Source organism: Lipotes vexillifer, unplaced genomic scaffold (genome assembly GCF_000442215.2).
Source record: "Lipotes vexillifer unplaced genomic scaffold, Lipotes_vexillifer_v1.1 scaffold621, whole genome shotgun sequence".
Lineage (NCBI taxonomy): Eukaryota > Metazoa > Chordata > Mammalia > Artiodactyla > Lipotidae > Lipotes > Lipotes vexillifer.
This window is the reverse complement of record NW_006792411.1, coordinates 2,002,490-2,023,849: the sequence shown is the minus strand read 5'-3', so window position 1 is coordinate 2,023,849 and position 21,360 is coordinate 2,002,490. Positions and strand designations below refer to the sequence as shown.

The following is a 21,360-nucleotide window of genomic DNA, read 5'->3' as shown; positions in this document are numbered from 1 at the left end:
GTATGGATAAATAAGATGTGTGCGTGCGCATGCGCACGCACGCACACACACACACACACACACACACACAATGGAATATTACTCTGCCATAAAAAAGAATGAAATAATGCCATTTGCAGCAATATGGATGGACCTAGAGATTACTATACTAAGTAAGTCAGACGGAGAAAGACAAATATCATATGATATCACTCATATGTGGAATCTAAAAAAAATGATACAAAGGAACTTATTTATAAAACAGAAACAGACTCACAGACATAGAAAACAAACTTATGGTTACCATAGGGAGAAGGGGAGGGATAAATTAGGAGCTTGAGATTAACAGATACACACTACTATATACAAAATAGATAACCAGCAAGGACCTACTGTACAGTACAGGGAACTATATTCAATATCCTGTAATAACCTATAAGGGAAAAAAATCTGAAAAAGTATATATATGTGTGTGTGTATATATATATATGTATAACTGAATCTCTTTGCTGTACACCTGAAACACTGTAAAGCAACTATACTTCAATTAAAAAAAAAAAAGAAAGAGAATTTACCCCGAGTGAGCATGACCTAATCAGGTGAGCTCCTAAAAGGGACAGGACTCTTCCTGATGAAGGACATTTGGAGTGCGTGTATCACTTATTAATTCATCGCCAACCATCTTGCAACGCACCCTTTAGTATGTGCTCTGTAATAAAAAACTGAATACCTTTTTCTCCTTTAAAGTGAGCACGATGTTAAGCTTTCCCAGTAGAGGTAGCTGGAGGGACAAAGCATGGGCTAGAAGTTGGGGGAGTGGGTATGAGGACATTTGGTGGAATCTGCACAGGCTCTGGCCCAGAACACGGTTGCTCTTTGATCTAGAGACTTGGCCTGGAAATAACCTTTCTGCAGCCCTCTCAACATGAAAACCAGAGCCCCTGCCTGGCCTACATGCTTTGAAGTCCTCCTGCTCACACTGGCACAAGAATTCCCACTACCCAGGCCACTGATCTCTTCAGCCTGCTCTGCTGCCTGCACTCAGAGGGTGGCCAACTGCTTGCCCAGCAATTCCAGACCAACTCCAGACCAACTCCAGCCTGGCCAAACTAATGAACTTCTCTGCTATCTGGTGGGCTGAACTACACCTTCTCCAACAAGGTCTGAATTCTTTCCAAGTCTGTCCTTGCTTGGGTACTCTCCTTGAGCCCTAGGGTACCATATGGAGTTTCCTTCTATCTTATAGTTACTCTTCTGCCATAGTGAATAATTATGTTAAACTTCCTGTGTTTAACCTATTGTGTGGTTGCTACCTCCTTATTGGACCCAGACTGCTACACGATGAGGAGGATTTGACACAAAGGAAGATTCTCTCTTGCTAGCTTTGAAGATGGAGGAGCTACATGGCAAGGAATGTGAGTGTCATTTAGGAGCTGAGAGCAGCCCCCAACTAATAAATACCCAAGCCAAGGAAATGGGACCTCAGTCCTACAACCACAAGGAACTTAATTCTGCCATAGCCATGGGAGTTTGGAAGAGGACCCCAAGCTCCAGATGAGAAGGCATAAACTTACTTTCCATTAACCTGATGCCAACTGTATCTCTGCTATGGCCCTTGCACTACTACAGTACAAAAATAGGAATATGCCCTATTTTTGCCAGCTCTAAAGTTGAATTATCTTTTCCTTTCTTTTCTCCATACTTTCTATACTAGGCCTTCCAGTTCAAATTCTCTTATCTGCCAAATTATAAATGAAAAGATTATATGGTCAGAGTCATAAAAATAAACCCTTTAATATAGTAGATAATAGATATAGTAGATAATAGATAATATAGTAGATAATAATATCTACAGGTACCTAGATTTCCTTTCCACTATCAACAATCTAGACATCCAAATATTTTACATGAATCCATGAAAGAAATGTAAGCAAGTCTCAGAGCAAAAAACTAAGTGAAGGCAAGTACCCAGAGAGGAAAATAGAGTGACTACAGGTTGTGTTCCATACTTTGAGAGCATACACTAAACCAGATTAACTTCAGCTTTTATTTTCAGACATCACAGGGCATGAAAAACGGTAGACAAAGCCCAGCGCCCATTGAAGGTAGAAAGTCTAATGAAAGTTTCACCCACACACCACAAAAAAGCTAAGACCCCAAAGGGTTGTCTCAAGATAAGGAAAAATCAAACGACCCCCTTAAGTGGAATGCTAGGAAAATCAACTGTCTCAAATACAAACACCAAGAAGGAAGGAGAAAAACACTGCCATTGAGAACTGGTCTGAATGAAGGATTGCCAACTACATGGTTTTAAAAAAGAACATACCAAGAATTTTACTTAATTTAATGCCACACTCGTGATGGCCTTAGGCGCCTGGCAGCAGCAATGTAAATACTTTCTGGAAGAGCCCACCCTCATACCAGGCCCCCAAGAAGTCATACATATAAAACTATAGGGAAAACAGAGAATTCCCTGGTGGTCCAGTGGTTAGGACTCTGCACTTTCATTGCCGAGGGCCCAGGTTCAATCCCTGGTAAGGAAACTAAGATCCTGCAAGCCGTGTGGCACAGTCAAAAGAAAAAAACCAAAAAAACACTACAGGGAAAATGGACAGATGGCAGTCAAATATAACTAAATGCATATGGAAACAAGACACCAGGAGTGAGAGACAGAAAAGAGCAGACACAAACCTGAAGAGACTTCAGATAATGGAATTATCAGATATGCACTAAAAATAAACCGTCTACTATGTTTTAAGAAATAAGATACACTGAAAACACATGCAGGGAGAAGGAAAGGAGGAGGAAAGGGAGGGAGTGGGGGAAGGAGGGGATAGGGAGGGAGGACAAACAAAACTATAAAAGCAGCAAAAAGAACTTCTATAGAAATGAAAAATATAATACCTGAAAATAAAAAAAGTCAACAGGTAAAGTTCTGGTTCTGGTAGTAGCAGAGTAGCTTATATCAGACTCATTCTACAGATAGTAATTATAAACTCTGAACAAAATATGAAAAACAACTAACTGATGGTACTAAAGAGTGTCCAAAGCAGGTAGAGACTGGAAGGGATTCAATCCTTGAAAGAAGGAAGGAAGTTTTATACAGCATTTCCCCTGAGGACACTGTCTAGTCCGTGTGAAGCTCAAGCAAAACCCTGCAGTCTTATTGGCTTGAGGTATCAACAGATGAAGTTCAGAGCTGCCAGCAGTTAGAAATTAAGAGGGGAAACCACAAAAAAGGATGTGTCACAAAGGGGAGCCCCAAAACCTGTGTATAAATTCCCCTTAACTCCTTGGCTCATCCTTGAACCATGAATGCAAATGCCAAGGACTGGTGGAAAACACCCAGAAGGCCGAAAAAACAGAGCAGAGATTTCCACTGCTGTGTACAACAGCGAAAGAGAACTTGGAGTCTGAAGTTAGAGGGGCTTGGTAAACACCTCAGACTTTCCACTGAAACCTCAGAAGGGCCACATCTTAATGGAGAACTCACTCTAAGGGCAAAAACTGAAATAGATCTGCCCAACAAAGTGTAAAACCAACCCTCCACAGGTTTAAGGTGATCAATTAATAATTTAACCGTTTGTTAGAAAAAATTTAACGTTTTTCAGAGGAACAAAGTAGAATCCAGAATGTCTATCATCTACAATATCTAGCATTTAGTAAAAAAACACACGTGCAAAAACCCCAAGAAATGTAATCAACAATAGGACAAAGGAATCAACAGAAGCTGAGTCCAAAATGACACAGATGATGCAATTAAAAGGTAATGTCTCTAAAGTAGGTGTGGCCTGCAAATGGCTATGTACTAGAGGGCAAGGAGCTGGAGTTCTATCTGAGGAAAATCAAGGCCCAGAAAAGCAAAGAAATCTTCCTCCTTCTTATGTTAGCTCATGTAATAAAGGTGTTTATTGATCTAAAACAAACTCAAAACGAAACAGCATTATAAGTATGTTTAGGGACTTAAAAGAAAAATTGCCTATAAAGAAGGAACAGATTTGGAATCTCAGAAAATAAGTTAAAACTTTAAAAAAGAACCAAATGGAAATTCTAGAACTAAAAAGTATAATATATGAACTGAAAAATATTTGGATGGATTTACCAGAGGATTGGAGATGACAGAAATAGTGAACCTGATGAGAAAAACAGAACCTATCCAATCTGAAGAAACAGGGAAAAAATATTGGAAAAAAAAATCAAACAGTCTAACATAGATGGAACTGTAGTCTCAGAAGGAGAATGAATAGAGCAAAAAGAAAAAAAAGTAGACTATAGGCTGAAATTTTCTCAAATTTGGTGGAAAACATTAACTTAAAGATCCAATAGCTCACCAAACCCAATCAGAATAAATTCAAAGAAAACCACACCTATGCACATCACAGTAAAACTATGCTGAAAAGCAAAGATAAAGCGAAAATCTTGATAACATCCAGAGGACAAAGAATGCATAAAGAACAATTATTCAAATTACAGCCGAGTCCTCAACAGAAACAATGGAGGCCAGAAGATAATGGAAGAGCACCTTTAAAGTTGTCTGAAAGAAAAAAAAAACCTTGTCAGCCCAGAAAAAAATCCTTCAAAAATGAAAGTGAAATAAAGACATTTTCAGATAAACAAAACTGAGGGAATCTGTAGTCAGACCTATCCTGTAACAAATACTAAAGGACGTTCTTCAGGCTGGAAACTCCAATCTACAAAAAGAAATGACAAATTTTAAAAATGATAAATATGTAGGCAAATACAAAAGACTTTTTTCTCTTAATTTCTTTATAAGACACATGATTCTTTAAAAACTGTAACACTGTAGAAAGGGTTTTACAACATATAAAGACATAAAACATATGATAATAGCACAAGAACGGGGAGTAAATGGAATCATATTGCTGCAAGATCGTTGCATTTTACCTGAAATGGTTCAATATTAACTCTAAATAGATTGTGAAAAGTTAAGAATGCATGTTGTAATCTCTAGAGCAACATTAAAAAAGAAAAATACAAAAAATAAAAAGAGGAAAAGTATAGCTAAATGCCATTGGAGGAATTAAAACAGAATACTCAAAATATTCAATTAACCTAAAGAAAGGCATAAAAGGACAGAGGAACAAAAAAGAGTTGAGACAAACAGAAAACAATTAACAAAATAGTGAACCCAAACCTAGCTATATTAATAGTTACATTAATTGTATAAGGAATATCCATTTGGCAAAAGGCAAAGACAGTCAGAATGGATAAAAAAGTAAAAACAAGCCACCTACTACCTTCAAAAAGGCACATTCTAAATATAAAGACACAGATACAGTGAGCATAGGAAAGGTGGTATGGTTATTGATCAAAGTAAAAACTGAGTTAAGGAGTATTACCAAGGATAAAGATTGATATCTTATTAATATAATCACAGAAATGTCAATTCATCAAGAAGACATGACAATCATATATATGCACGCTCCTAATAACAGAGCTTCAAAACATATGAAGCAAAAAAAGGATCTTTCTTTTAAGAAGAGAAATAGAAAAATCCACAATCATAGCTGGTGATTTTAACACCCTCTCTCAGTAATTAATAAAAGCAGACCAAGAAAAATCAGTAAGGACAAAGAAGATTCGAACTACCTTGACCTGATGTTTACAAAACACTCTACCCAACAACTGGAGAATACACATTCTTTTCAAGTGCACATGGAATGGTTATCGAGATAAGACCATACGCTACCCGTCCCAATTTCAAAAGACTGAAATCTTACATAATATACCTTCTGATAAGATATCTAGAAAGGTGCCAAATATGTGGAAATTAAACACCACAGTTCTGAAAATGAAAATACAGCATCATCAAAATTTGTAGGGTCTAGGTAAAGTGATGCTTAAAGGGAATTTTATGGTATTAAACACTTACATTTAAAAAGAAGGAGGGGGCTTCCCTGGTGGCGCAGTGGTTGAGAGTCCGCCTGCCGATGCAGGGGACACGGGTTCGTGCCCCGGTTCGGGAGGATCCCACATGCCGCAGAGCGGCTGGGCCCGTGAGCCATGGCCGTTGAGCCTGCGCATCCGAAGCCTGTGCTCCGCAAACGGGAGAGGCCACAACAGTGAGAGGCCCACATACCACAAAAAAAAAAAAAGAAGGAGGGATGGACTTCCCTGGTGGCGCAGTGGTTAAGAATCTGCCTGCCAATGCAGGGGACATGGGTTCAATCCCTGGTCTGGGAAGATCCCACATGACGTGGAGCAACTAAGCCCGTGCGCCACCACTACTGAGCCTGCGCTCTAGAGCCCGTGAGCCACAACTACTGGGCCCACACGCCACAACTACTGAAGCCTGCATGCTCTAGGGCCCATGTGCCGCAACTACTGAGCCCACGTGCTGCAACTACTGAAGCCTGTGTGCCTAGAGCCTGTGCTCCTCAACAAGAGAAGCCACTGCACCACAACGAAGAGTAGCCCCCGCTTGCCACAACTAGAGAGAAAAGCCCACACACAGCAACGAAGACCCAACGCAGCCAAAAAATTAATTAACTTAATTTAATTAAAAAAAATAAAAATGAAACAAAAATGAAATAAAAATAAAAAGGAGGGAATTCCTTAGTGGCACAGTGGTTAAGACTCCATGCTCCCAATGTAGGGGGCCCGGGTTTGATCCCTGGTCAGGGAACTAGATCCCACATGCATGCCACAACTAAGAGTTCACATGCCACAACTAAGAGTTACCATGACACAACTAAGGAGCCCATGAGCTGCAACTAAGGAGCCCGCCTGCCACAACTAAGACAAGGCACAACCGAATATATGAATTAAAAAAAAAAAAGGAGGGTTCCCTGGTGGCGCAGTGGTTGACAGTCCGCCTGCCGATGCAGGGGACGCGGGTTCGTGCCCCGGTCCGGGAAGATCCCACATACCGCAGAGCGGCTAGGCCCGTGAGCCATGGCCTCTGAGCCTGCGCATCCAGAGCCTGTGCTGTGCAACGGGCGAGGCCACAACAGTGAGAGGCCTGCGTACAGCAAAAGAAAAAAAGGGAAGTTTAAATCAATGCTCTTAGTTTCCACTTTAACAGGCTAGAAAAAAGAGCAAATTAACCCCAAAGTAAGGAGAAGGAAACAAAGAAAAGAGAACTGAAATAAATGAAGAGATATACCATGTTCATTATCAGAAGGCTCAATATTGTTTGCTCTCTCCAAACTACAGATTCAACACAACCCCAATTAAAATCTCAACAGGTTTTTTTGTTGTTGAAACTGACAAGTTGATTCTAAAATGTATATGGCTATTTTAGAATAGCCAAAATAAACTTGAAGAACAAACAGAGGACTTACCTTTCCTGATTTCAATATAAAGCTATAGTAATCAAAAGAGTGTCGTATTATCATAAGGCTGGACAAACAGATCAATGAACAGAATAGACAGTCTGTAAAAAGACCCACACATATATGGTCAAACCATTTTTTTTTTTTTTTTTTTTTGCGGTACGCGGGCCTCTCCCGTTGCGGAGCACAGGCTACGGACACACAGGATCAGCAGCCGTGGCTCACGGGCCCAGCCGCTCCGCGGCATGTGGGATCCTCCCGGACCGGGGCACGAACCCGTGTCCCCTGCATCGGCAGGCGGACTCTCAACCACTGCGCCACCAGGGAAGCCCTGGTCAAACCATTTTGAACAAAGATGCCAAAGCAATTTAATGGAGAAGGGAAAGTCTTTTCAACAAATGGCGCAGCGACCACTAGATATCTGTATTGGGAAAACAAAACAAAACAACAGCAACAAAAACAAGGCTTGACCCCACCATTTTAGTGCCGGTGGCCCTTGGAAGCAGTCTTGCCTAACTGCCAAACCCTCTCCAAGGTCAGGCTATAGCGGAAAGCCTTTAGGTCCAAGTCCTTGCTTAATAAGATGAATGATAAGAAGAAGTTCAACAGGTCTCATATCCTTGTTTACCTCAATTTTTGCCGGAAAAAAATTTTCCAGACCTCCCAGGACCATCTAATATGACCCAAATCCCATTCCCAGACTGCTCTGCTCTTCTCAACACTCGATCCCTTTCGTTTCTCCCAAACCCTTGCACTGTGCTCTCCGTAACTTGGTCAGTGATCTGCCACTCATACCTTCTATTCTCGCACTTCCCCAACTCCAGCATCACTGAAGCCGGGCTCCCGCCTGAGGCTCTCTCAAGCTGAGAAGGCTGCTTATTCTTACAACAGACAGCTCAGGCTTTGGCAACAGCATCAATAACTTCTTTGCTCCCTCTGCTGCCTGCAGACAATTCTCTCCCACTCTCATGAAGAACTGCCTTCTGCTTGGGTACGCGTGCCTACTGACTTTACTACCCTCTCATCTGTCCCAGTCACTCCCCCTTATTTGACAGAGGGGGCTTGAGTTTGCCCTTTGCTGGCTCTTCCTCATCTCTACAACACCTAAATGTTGGCATTCCTCAGGTTTGGCCCTAACCTCTCTTCTCTTCTCTCACCATCCTTCCCTTTGGTCAGGTTTCTCCACCTTAGCACTACTGACATCTGGGGCTGCGTAATTCTGCACTGGGGGGAGGAGGGCTGCACCGTGCAGCGTAGGATGTTCAGCAGCATCCCTGGCCTCTACCTACTGGATGCCAGCCTCATAGAAAACCACTGTCTTAGTCAATTACATGCACTCATATGGCCTCCAATCTTTCTTCTTATATCCAGTTTCCTATTTGATATCTCTTAGAAGGCGCACAGGCATCTCAATCTTCGCATGAACTCAACTGAAGTTTTGTTTTGAAATTTGTTCTGTCCCAAGTCTTCACCATCTTGGTAAATGGCCCAATCCAGAAACCAAGGACCCACCGCTGATTCCTCCCACCTCCTCCACCTGCAGGACCAATAAATTCTACTCCCAAATTAGTTCTCAAATCTGTGCACCCCCTTTATCTTCACTATCACCACCTCAGACCAAACCACAAAGATTCCTCACCTGAATGAATGCCGTAACCTCCTAACTTGTGGCCCTGCTTCCACTCTGGCCTCCAAGTAGTCTGCTCTCCACAGAGCAGACAAAGTGGTCATCTGACCAAATCACTCCATTATTTAAAATCTGAAAAGATTTCCTATCCACTTAAAATAAAACCTAAACCCCAAGCCCATAAAATCCTACATGATCTGGCCCTCACCTAAATCCCAAACCTACCACTCCTCGCCTCACTATTAAACCCCAATCACACTACCCTCCCAGAACATTCCAAGCTCCTTACCTCTCAGTGCCTTCGTTTTTGCAGAAGACCCGGCCTCCAGCTGCCCCCATGGCTGACTCCTCCTCCAACAGGCTTTCTGTGAGCTCTCTCAGTAAACCCTCCCTCCCTCCCACCCCTTCACTGTTCTCTATCACAGCACGCTGTTTGGCTCCTTAAAGCATCTTCTCACCTTGTCTATTACAAATCAAGAACAGTTTTGCTGCTGCTGTTGTTAACCTGCTTGTCTGACTCCCTTCACTGGACTGTCACCTCTAGGAGGGCAGGGACGTGGTTCTCTATCAAAAACCCGGGAACTGGCACAGAGTAGGTATTCTACGAAATGCTTACTGGCTGAATTCTAGGGGAAGATGGGTAGCAAAGCTGTGAAACAAACAGACAACTATAAATGAGAGATACAAACAGAAAAACCCACGAAGGCAACAAGCAAATTAGCTAAAACAGAACATGGCTTCCTCTGGCTATCCACCTGAGTTCCAAGCTGAAAGGACCAAGGGCAGGAGGACTTCATATCTCAGGAACAAATTTAATTTTAATTACCCACTGTTTTCCAGGACTGATGCCGCTATTTCCTTTTATTAGCAGACATCACCAAACAAGACAGGAGAGAGACACACAAAAATTACCAATCTATGGAGAGACAAGACAGACATTTCACCTACACCAAACACATTTCCTGTCTGAAGGAGCTTCAAAGCTGGAGGTGAAGACAGAGCCCACCAACCAGCTAACAGAAGGTCATATTCAGGTGATTCTACTGGCCAAAGGTGAGACAATTTGAACACCAAAGGGATACTAATTATACTGGATTGAAATACATCAAATATGTTTAATTGTATCAGATCATAATGATACTAACACAAAACAAAAATCATTATTCACCACTGGAAGATGCTAAGGAAACAATTTATCATTTTGAAACAGGTAAGCAGAGAGAAGAGCACACATATATCCTAGCTTTTCTTTGTGAACTTTTTTTCAGTTATTTGAATAACAAAATGGTTGATGAAGTAAATCTTTATGGACATATTCTAGCTAATGAATAAATAAGAAGTTATAGAAATAGAACATCATCAGTGATGCCAACAACACAAAGAAAAATCAGACGTGATATACCCCTGATGAAAATATCAACACCATTTATAAAACAGACTTAACAAAAAATTGAACCTAAATGTGATCTAGCCCCTAAGTATGACTACCAACTTACAGGAAATACAGAAGAAAGAGGATTATGTTAAATGACACCATGGGTATGCAGTTAATAAGGAATAGACTCTGAGGCAGACAATCTGGGGTTTTTTTCTATTAAAATATGCCAGGAAAAAAAGAGATTTGGAGAAGAAACCAATAGAGACTTGAAAGACACATCCGCTAATCACAATGCAGGGTCTTTATGAGCATCTTCATTCAAACAAACTGTAAAATAAATATATAAATAAAGTGTATGAGACAACTACAGAAATTTAAATGATATTTGATGATATAAAGGAATTAACTTTTTGTGTGTGATAATGGTTTGGGGCTATACTTGAAAAAAGAATGATTACTTTTTAGAGATATACATATATTGAAATATTTACAGATAAACTGATGTCTGGGATTTGCTTCAAAAAAATCTGGGGTGGAACGGGAAAGTGTGTGGGGATGTAACAAGACTGGCCATGAGTTGATAATTTTTCAACATGGATGACAGACACGTGAAGGTTCGTTCATTACATTATTCTACTTTTGTAGAAAGCATACAGTAAGTTTTAAAAGTTCAAAAACAGAAAGCGTAAAAAACAAAACAAAGCATGCTATAGTAAAGAACATTCTAGAAACTGACTAGCTGTGGGTACTTGGTGGGAAACCAAAGTGAAGAACCCTGGCCCTGGTAGGTAATCATGTCCTGTCCCCAAACTGGCTCTAGAGGCAGGACCAAAGCAAGGTTGGGCTCAACCGTGGATCTGCAAACTCCTAGACACGTAGGGGAAAGTGTCTGAAGGCTGTGCAGGTCCTGTGTGATGGGCAGTATTAGGGGGCTGGAGAAGTGAGTGAGGCGGACTCGTTTGGGGGCCACAGAGTAGGGGTTTGGGAGAATGAGTAGATGAGGAAACCTCTTTGGGAAGTGATTGGCGGCTTCACTGGCTCTCTGTTTTGCTGTCTGTCTCCCCTCCCTAAAGAGGAGGGCAGGGAGGGGACTTCCCTGGTGGCACAGTGGTTAAGAATCCGCCTACCAATGCAGGGGACACAGGTTCGAGCTCTGGTCTGGGAAGATCCTACATGCCGCAGAGCAACTAAGCCCATGCACCACAACTACTGAGCCTGCGAGCCACAACTACTGAGCCCATGTGCCACAGCTACTGAAGCCTGCAGGCCTAGAGCCTGCCCCCCGCCACAAGAGAAACCACTGCAATGAGAAGCCTGTGCACCTCAACAAAGAGTAACCCCCTGCTCACCACAACTAGAGAGAGCCCACATGCAGCAACGAAGATCCAACGCAGCCAAAAATAAATTAAAAATATAAATAAATTTATTTTAAAAAGAGGGCAGGCAGAATATTTCTGCTATATATCCAGTGCCTGGTACACAGTAGGTTCATTATAGTACTATCAGTATATACTATTATTAACAATAAATAAGTTGAGTGAATGAACTCTAATAAGGCCCAATAAAATGAATGCTACAAAGGCAATGTAAGCAAACTGTGCTTACAAGTAACATATAGTTCTTTGAATTAAAGCAATTTATTTTTAAAAATCACTGATAATACTATATTTTTCTTATCCTTTGTTATAAGTTTTCACACACAGCACCTTATTTAAAAATTTACCAAACCACACTACAACATAATCAGGCCAAATATTATTCAGCCTAGCAGAACCAAGGTCTCCTGGTCTCCTAGTCAACATTTTTTTTCCTGTATCACTCTGCTGGAAAGATTTACAATTAGTCAAGTGCTAAAGATACAGCATGTTTTCCAAGAAGCAATTGTACCTTCACAATACAACACTAAATTTCTACTTTACCCCTAGGATGTGAGTTTTGTAACTCTGGGTAAACTACAACATAACCCGACATTAACAACTAACCAAAGACCAAGAGAAAGTACAGAATAGTAACTAAAAGGCCTGTATGCTTAAGAAACAAAAGTGATCTTGTGTCTTAGAGAAACCAGATGTAGAGCATTCAGACTTTACTCTGCTGAGCTAGCAACACAAGCTGGTTGTACTGGCAGAGATCCTGATTTATTCAGAGCTCAAACAAGGTTCGGCTGGCGGAATCTAACCTTGAACTAGAACAAACTGGAAGGAGGGAAAAAGTGCCACAAAGAGAAGGCAATTCGAAAGTCTATGAATGTATTTCAAAACATGACTTTGTTTAGGAAATCTTGTTTCTTTGGGGGTGTCTTAATGGCAAATGAGGTATTTTCAAGAAACTATATGTACTAGTGCCAAACAGTAAAGTGTCCTTTGAATTTCAAATCAAATTTGTTACAGAAATCCTACCCCTTTGTGGAATAAGGTATGTAAAATACTTGGGATTTGAATTCCACCTGTATGCTTCAGGCAGATATTTTGCTAAATAGGATATATGATCAGGTTTCAAAGAAACAAAAGAAAAAAACAATTGCGTAAAGTCTATACCACCCAGCTCATTTCCCCATAAAATGGCCTCCAGAAGCATTTACTGTTGGAACACTGTGTACTAACTAACTTTATTAATACATCGATGACAGTACTGACCCACTGTCAATAGAGCAGTCACCAGCACATTGGGACAAAGGAAAAAAGCTAGACAGCAAGAGAAGTAAGGGCTCACAGACTGTCCTCAACTAAGTCACTAATACTCAAAGTGACATAATTTCCAACCAAGTCCAATTATTTTATTTTATACTTGAAAGTGAAGATAGGAGGCATGAGACTTGACAGGTCTCCTGCCTGTTTTAAAGACAGTATCAGGGGCTTCCCTGGTGGAGCAGTGGTTAAGAATCCGCCTGCCAATGTAGGGACACGGGCTCGAGCCCTGGTCCGGGAAGATCCCACATGCCGCGGAGCAACTAAGCCCATGCGCCACAACTACTGAGTCTGTGCTCTAGAGCCCGCAAACCACAACTACTGAGCCCACGTGCCACAACTACTGAAGCCCGCGTGCCTAGAGCCTGTGCTTCGCAACAAGAAAAGCCATGACAATGAGAAGCCCGTGCACCGCAACGAAGAGTAGCCCCCGCTCACCACAACTAGAGAAAGCCCGCACACAGCAAAGAAGACCCAACACAGCCATAAATAAATAAATAAATTTATTTTAAAAAAAAAAAAACACTAAAAAAAAAGATAATAACAGGAAAATTAACCAGATTTCAAAGATGATGGAGGACCAGAAAGTCACAAAACATTTTAACCTCATCTTGGTTTAATCTCAAGTCATTCCTCTGCTCAATAATTTTGTCTTTTTTTTTTTTTTTAAGACCCCACCACTAACCTTACTGCTCATGCAGCAGAGATCAAAGGAATGAAAACAAAGGCTTTTTCAATTACAGGACCACTCCTTGGCTCCTGGATTGATTAAGAGCTCCCTTGCTGGAATTTCTAGAGGAGATTTGGTAGGATAGGCTGGTACTCAGTCACCCCTACTTAAACGAGGAATTCTTGATGATGCATGTACTTCTTCTTATTTACTCTTTAGAGCTAAACAGAGCTAGGATAAGAATGCCCTCTATTCGCTACCTGTCAGACTTCCATTCTGGGGGCTGAGCTATGACCTGAAAAGGCCTCTTTTTTACCTTTCTAACTAAAACGAAAAGACTAAACAAGCCAACTGCATAAAGTCTCATCACATAAGCACTCGTATCAAGGCAGTCAAACAACATCATCATCATTTAGCCAAACTTCTATAGTGCTATATGATTCAGCTTTAAACACGTCAAGTTGCACTGAAGCAAGTGACCGAACGGCCAGATAGCCGAAATTCATGGTAATAACCCTTTGTCAGGGGCAGATTTTGATCTATGCCAACAACCAGAATTGGCTCATACCCACAAACCTCTTTGAAAAACCTTAGTGCAAAAGTCCCAGGATACAAGAAATTTATAGATTCAGAGCCATGGCCTTTCATCACAGGATCAGAATGCTGCTTCCTACCACATGTGGGCACTAAGCAAGAGTTGGCCATCACCAAGACTTTCCATATAAGGAAGTCTCAGGAAGCTAGCAAGCTCTCTTTAAGAAAAGTGAATTGCTGGTTCTAAACTCTTAACAAGCAATCCCTAAAAGGATAAATTCTATGGTATGTGAAATATATCTCAATTAAAAAAAAAAAAAGAAAGAATAGTTCAACTGGGACTTCCTTGGTAGCACAGTGGTTAAGAATCCACCTGCCAATGCAGGGGACACAGGTTTGAGCCCTGGTCCAGGAAGATCCCACATGCCATGGAGCAACTAAGCCTGTGCGCCACAACTACTGAGCCTGCACTGGAGAGCCCACGAGCCACAACTACTGAAGCCTGCACACCTAGAGCCCGTGCTCTGCAACAAGAGAAGTCCCCACTCGCCACAACTAGAGAAAGCCCGTGCAGTAATGAAGACCCAATGAAGCCAAAAATTAATTAATTAATAAATTTAAAAAAAAAAATAGGGCTTCCCTGGTGGCTCAGTGGTTGGGAGTCCGCCTGCCAATGCAGGGGACACGAACCGGTCCGGGAAGATCCCACATGCTGCGGAGCAGCTGGGCCCGTGAGCCATGGCCGCTGAGCCTGTGCGTCTGGAGCCTGTGCTCCACAATGGGAGAGGCCACAAAGTGAGAGGCCCGTTAACCGCAAAAAAAAATAATAATAATAATAGTTCAAATGCAGTTTTGCCATTTTTAACAGTATTCCAAAAATATATGTTGAGAAATTACCTCACATATCCTAAAGCTTTCATTCAAGTTTATATAATCTATTCGAACAGAAGCCAATTATTATCATACTTTGATACAGTGTATAATGAATTGTTTAAAAAAATTACCCTTATTCTACTCAATCACAATTCTAGCTCAACTTTTATTCATGAGATAAAACAAAAGTTATAATAAAGAATAGTGGAACTTCCCTGGTGGCGCAGTGGTTAAGAATCCGCCTGCCAATGCAAGGAACATGGGTTCGAGCCCTGGTCCAGGAAGATCCCACATGCCGCGGAGCAACTAAGCCCGTGCACCACAACTACTGAGCCTGCGCTCTACAGCCCATGAGCCACAACTACTGAGCCCATGTACCACAACTACGGAAGCCCACGCGCCTAGAGCCCGTGCTCTGCAACAAGAGAAACCCCAACTCGCCACAACTAGAGAAAGCCCACGCACAGCAATGAAGACCCAACGCGGACAAAAATAAATAAATACATAATAAAGAATGGCTTTATTGGCTTCATAGTGAGATATTTAAGTGAAATGAGTAGGCTCAAATACTTCACAGTAGTAAAATATAAAGCAGTACGATGACAATTTCTGGCTAATTGTATGATTTAAATTTGTGCCAAATAAATTACACTTGTATTGCCAGAAGAACTGAGCATCTGTACAGTTCTTAGGTAAATATACTGAACATAGGAAAAGTGTTCTTTTCAACCTTAGGATACTATTTCTAGATGTTACACAAGGAACAAGCCCCAGTGAAACAAAATGTAAAGTTTCATGACAATCTTGCTCCACTTATTTAACTTTTATTCACACATATGATAAATACCAGAAATAACTGCTTATTGTTTTAGGAAAAAACTACTTACAAGAGATAGCAGCAAACGGAACAGGTCACCAACATGGTGATGATAACTCTGGAGAAAAAAAAAAAAGTGCAAGCATTAGATAACTAGCAAACTGTGCAGACTTTGCAGGAGGTTTAAGTTCCCTTCCCAGGTGATCAAACCTGGCAAGGATTGCACAACCAGGAAAATGCATCTGAATCTGTTCAAACACCAGAGACAGCAGGGTGCCCTGGGGTGCACACAGCAGAATTCTACAGAAGTCATTAACATTTGTATTTAAGGGACTGTGTACTGATGCCACAGTTTAGGGGTCTAATCCAAACCCACCTGAAACTGAACACAAAAGGCTGTACTGGTAATAGCTTTGACATCCAAGTAACTGCCCTATTTGGTAGTATTCTCTGCAACGAAATGACACTATACTGCTAAAAATGTTACTGAGTCCAAGCTCGCTCTGCTCACCGCACGACAGGCCAATGAATCGGAGACGAGGTGTTGAGGCAAGGGATACGACTTTATTGGGAAAGCCGGCAGCCCGAGAAGATGGCAGACTGGTGTCTCCGAAAAACCATCTTCTCTGGGTCTGGATGCCAGTTTCTTTTATAGAACGGCATTTTATAGAGGCGGTGAGGAAGTAAAGTAAAAGGGCCATCAGTCTTGCAAAACATCTGGAATGACCAGCCTCGGTGAGGGGATGTGTTAGTTTCTTCTTTTTTGCAGCCATTCACAGGTGAGCAGGGCTAGCAGAGGGACAGGGTTCCCTGAGGCAGGCCATTATGTATGATTATAATAACAAAAGCACTGAAAAGCAAATGTTAAAGTCAAAGAAACAGATCCAATGTGGAGTCTGATTTAACTCTTCCGTGTTACCAAAATATGACTTTCTAGCCTTGACCTCTCCCCATCTCCATTCCTGTCTGAAAAATAGTTAAACCTGGATCTCTGATCAGCTGAATTTCAACGTTTAAAAAATTGAATTCATGATATTCTTTTCCCATTTCTCTTTCCAAATTTAAATCTCCTACTCCAGAGAAGCTCTGCCATTTCCACCCATGTGACCCACCCCTCCAATCTGTCATCTTTTTACTCATGCCTCCCCTGCACCTTCAGTCACCAAATGCTGTGGATTAGTCCTTTGAAGCAGCTCTCCTTATGTGGATTTTTTTTCTTTCTATTCCCATCGTTAAAATCAAAATTTATCAGGTCTGCCTGGCTAACTGCTGGCAGATTCAAAACTTTCTCCCTTCCCTTTCATTCTATCCATACAATCTTTCATTCATTCCTACCATCACCTTGGGTTAGTCTTCCTAAAATATTCCTTTCATTACATCACCCTGCAGCTTATCATCTTTCAATGCCCCCCCATCATCCACAGGTGTGACTTCCAAAGAGGGAGTCTCCACACCCCATAGAGTAAGAAAGACTATCTCCTAGAAGGCAGGGAGCAAATATCTGAACTCTTACATAGATTATGTTTAACTCATCCTTTAGAAATTCTGTGTGTGTGCATATATTTTCTGTGGTTAATACGTGGCTTGCCCATTCAACAGATTCAGAGTGACTTGTATGCACCAGGCTCTGGGGAGAGAGGAGTGAACAAAATGGATGAAAATCCCTGAAATTTAGCAAAGCAAAGGTTCCTGGTGAGAAGGTATCTGGCATTCAAAGAGGACAGAGGCCAGTGTGGCTGAGCCGAGCAAGGAGAGTCTGGTAGGAAGTGAGGTCAGAGGTATCTGGTAGCCTCTGAAAGGAAAAGGGAAGCTATTTTGGAGGGATTTGAGGAGAGGACTGACAAAATCTGACCCAAATTCTAATAGGATCTCTCTGCAGGGTGGAAATAGACTAGGGAAGAGAAAGCAAAAGGAAAAGCAGAAAAACCAGTTAGTGGGGAATTGCACCAATGGACCACTCTGGTAGCTGTGCCTGTAGTGAGAACTGGTCAGACTCTGGATATATCCTGAAGGCACATTCTTCAAAACATGTACCTTATAGTACATATATAAATAGGTACTGGGGGTTGCACATCATGTTTATTATTCTCCATCCCAAGCTTCTGCTCATCTTCTTCCATTCCCCTGCCCCAACCTGGAATCCCTCCCTCAGTCTTTCTCTTCCCCAAAAGACCAACTCAGAGATCGGAAACAGCTGAGGCCCCTTTGTACTACTTGATTAATAGTTCGATATCAAACGCTCCGTCATGGGAATTCCCTGGCGGTCCAGTGGCTAGGACTCCACGCTTCCACTGTGCGGGTTCGATCCCTGGTCAGGGAACTAAGATCCCGCAAGCAGCGCGGCACAACGCAGCCAAAAAGAAAAGAAAAAAGAAATTTTAATTAAGATATCAGTTCCTAATGTGCTTCATTAAAATATCAGTTCCTAATGTGCTTCTTCTAAGTTATTGCCTGCTGAAGAGTTTAGGGGTGAAGTGTCATGATAACTGCAATTTACCTTCAAATGATTCAGCAAAATTATGTATGCATGTATGCACACCTGGATTCATAGACAAAGCAAATATAAAGCAAATATGAATGTTAGCATTATTGAATCTAGGTGGTGTTATACAACACCTGTACTACTCTATTTTTCTGAATGTTCAAAAGTGTTATGTCTGAAAAAATTGGAGCTCACTGAACTGTAACACTAATCCCTGCGCTCTGTCCCCATTCCCTCCCCCACAACTACTGCTAAGGGAGCCACTGTGAAAAAATCTGAAGGTTTTAGAGAATCTGTGGATTCCTAAAGAGGAGAATGGGAAATCATGAAAAATAGGAATGGTCAGGAACCAGCACTCCAGGTACAGACTTCATTTTATCCAGCCCTTTTTCAGTTGTAGAAAAGATGAGAGTAAGAGGCTTGCTTTAGGTTATACATAGATTCAGAAGAGTTTTTTCCCTTTTGCTCCCTTTTTCCCCCAGCTTCATGAGGTCCTGAAAACCTCCTAATCACCCAGGTTTCTGCATTCTGATGTGCAGGGGTCTCAGAGAAGAGGATTTAACAGCAAAGTCTCCTTTCTTCCCTTCTCACACAGCACCTTTACTTAGCTCCTTAATGAAGATGTTTTTAATCCTTCAAATCAGAAATGCTCTCCCGCGTTAAAAATTCACCATAGTCCTCGAATCAATTCAGCTCCTTCGTGTATTTAAAAAAAAAAAAAAAATCACTTGCAGTCTTTTCAGAAGGTAAAGGGGAACTAATACTAATTCAGTACTAATATTTCCATTTTACAATGAGGAAACAGGAACATGGAAAAGTTAAACTATCCAAGGTCATAGGGATCATCCAGCTGGGAGCAGTGTTTCTCAAAGTGTAATACAGTAACTCCTAGGAGACACCTAGTGTTTTAAGACCTGCTCAATCCTGCCAAGAGCAGGAAACACAAGGACTGAGGTGGAGGCTATGAATTGGATCCAGATAACATATCACTGGCAGGTCAAACCTGAATAGTGACACTAGGGCTAGAAACTGAGTAGCCCATGGACCACTGGAGGCGTTTCATTACCCCTGGGTAACAGCAGTGGCATCAAGACCCAAGGCTAGGCATGGTGGGCCCCAAATGGGGGTCTTCAAGAAAGGAGTGGTCAACACTACCAGAACATTAATAAATGCTTTTTGAGTATGAAGGGCGGAAAGGCAGACAGTGGGTAATGAAACAGCGGAAGACAGGAACACAACAAAGGAGTACTATGTTGTTCTCTAATGCCAGTAGGAGAAACAAGTCCAAGGAATAAAATTTGGTTAATACAAATTGTTTTAATAACCCCAGAATTCTGACACTCTAAATCATCTATTACAGGCTGGAAAAATGACCCTATATAACTGATGCTAGGGGTGGGGTGGGGAAAAGGAACCTAATATAATGAAATGATAGAAATTCATCCACCATTTTTCCTTTTTAAACAAATTATGATTTACTTGTAAGCTCGATGGTTATTCCAGAGAGCAAAAGGGGTTCAGGTCACAAAACACTGAGGAAGTAATAGCATTTTCTTTCCTTTAATAAAGGCAATAGACTTATCCACTCAATAACTCTTTACTGAATGCCTACTCTACATGCAGAGCACTGTGAAGCCACCAATTCGTTTCAAAGAATAAAACAAGAGATGGTGTTCCCCCAAATCTGTGACTTCAGTCTAAGTTTCACCCCACATGATCTTGCCGCTGAGAAAAAAATGACTAAAAGGCAAAGAGGAACCAGAAAGAGGGTGTTCCAAAGCCCCTTTGAAGATAAGACTCTGTTTCATACTACAATAAAAAAAAAAAGTTTACTTACAAAACAGATAAAGCTCTAACAAAGAAGTCTGGGAGAAAAAGTCTTTCTTAACCAATCATTCTAAGAGCTTGTTACACTCATATACAAGGGCTGGAGAGCCCTTGGAAAGGTATGACGCAGGGGTTTCTAAACAATACCTCCGACTCTTTGATAATTAATCTCGTTCTAGATCAAGCCCCAGCTAGATCCTGGCGCCCACTAGATGCAAGGCCTGGGCTCAACGTTGTTGCACAAGCTTGTCCTGTGCAACTGCGACAGCCTGTGAGGCAGAGAGATCAATTTCTGTTTTATTTATTTGATCCGTTCCTTTAAAGTTTAGGCAAACGAGGCCTCATTTGGGTGGACGGCAGGGCTAAAGGGGCGACAGCCGTCTAGGGACGAACCCCAACTTCTCCTTGAGTCGGTATAAACCCATTTCCGACTGCACCCTCCCCACACAGAGACGTGATGAGAAAAAATTCCCCTACAACTCCTTCCCAAGGAGGGTCCACCGGAAGTCACCCTCCTCACGCTCAGGCCGGGAGACACTGAGGCTGCTGCGATAAGTCGGGGGGCTGCACGGGGGAGCCTGACTGGAGGGCAGGATTACCCGGGCAAGGTCTCCGACCGGTGCGAAATCGCCCCCTCCCCCGCCCGGCTCTGCGGGTCCTCACCGCGCGTCCCTCCCCAGGCAGGCCTGGCGCACTTACCCCCGGTTGGGACCCTTAGGGATGAACCAGGGCACCAGGAAGCCGACGAAGCCCCAGAACACGCTCATCACGATGAGAGGCACGGTGAGGCCGGTATACGCCATGGTTGCTGCGGGAGGTGCCAGCCCCTGCCCCGCCGCCTCACTGTGGTCCCACCCGGAAGTGTCAACACCGGCCGCGTGACCTGCGCGCGCAAAGACCCGCCTCTCGCACCCCCACGTGACCTCGCGCCGGACTCCGCCCCGCTGGGGACCGGGAGACAGAGCCCCGCCCTCCCCTCGCCGGTCTTGGGGCTCCTGCTCTTTGGAGGGACATCAGTCACCCCAGAGCCCCAGAGGTAGGGGTAAGTCACCAGGGGCTCAGCAAAGTTTTCTGATGCGAAGGTGACCCTTTTAAGAAGAGTGTAAGTATTTACAGCTTTATCTTCTTATGCAACAAACATATAAAGAACTTAATAGTAAGTTTCTGTTCAGAATTCCTGTGTGCCAGGCA

The 21,360-nt window shown here is 42.3% G+C and overlaps 1 protein-coding gene and 1 non-coding gene across 2 annotated transcripts in view; one reads left to right on the top strand and one right to left on the bottom strand.

Moving 5' to 3' along the window:
- ATP6V0E1 (ATPase H+ transporting V0 subunit e1) overlaps nucleotides 1-21,047 on the bottom strand; it is a 35,967-nt gene extending 14,920 nt beyond the window's left edge. The window contains exons 1-2 of the mRNA XM_007465541.1: nucleotides 20,869-21,047; nucleotides 15,931-15,978 (exon numbers count right to left, since the gene is read on the bottom strand). Of these exons, the coding sequence (XP_007465603.1) occupies nucleotides 15,931-15,978; nucleotides 20,869-20,972 (152 nt within the window). The 5' untranslated portion in view covers nucleotides 20,973-21,047. The remainder of the gene's footprint in view (nucleotides 1-15,930; nucleotides 15,979-20,868) is intronic.
- On the top strand, nucleotides 2,450-2,522 carry TRNAE-UUC (transfer RNA glutamic acid (anticodon UUC)). The gene has a single exon. It is a non-coding gene; the product is annotated as a tRNA-Glu (tRNA).
- Nucleotides 21,048-21,360: the final 313 nt, after the last annotated feature.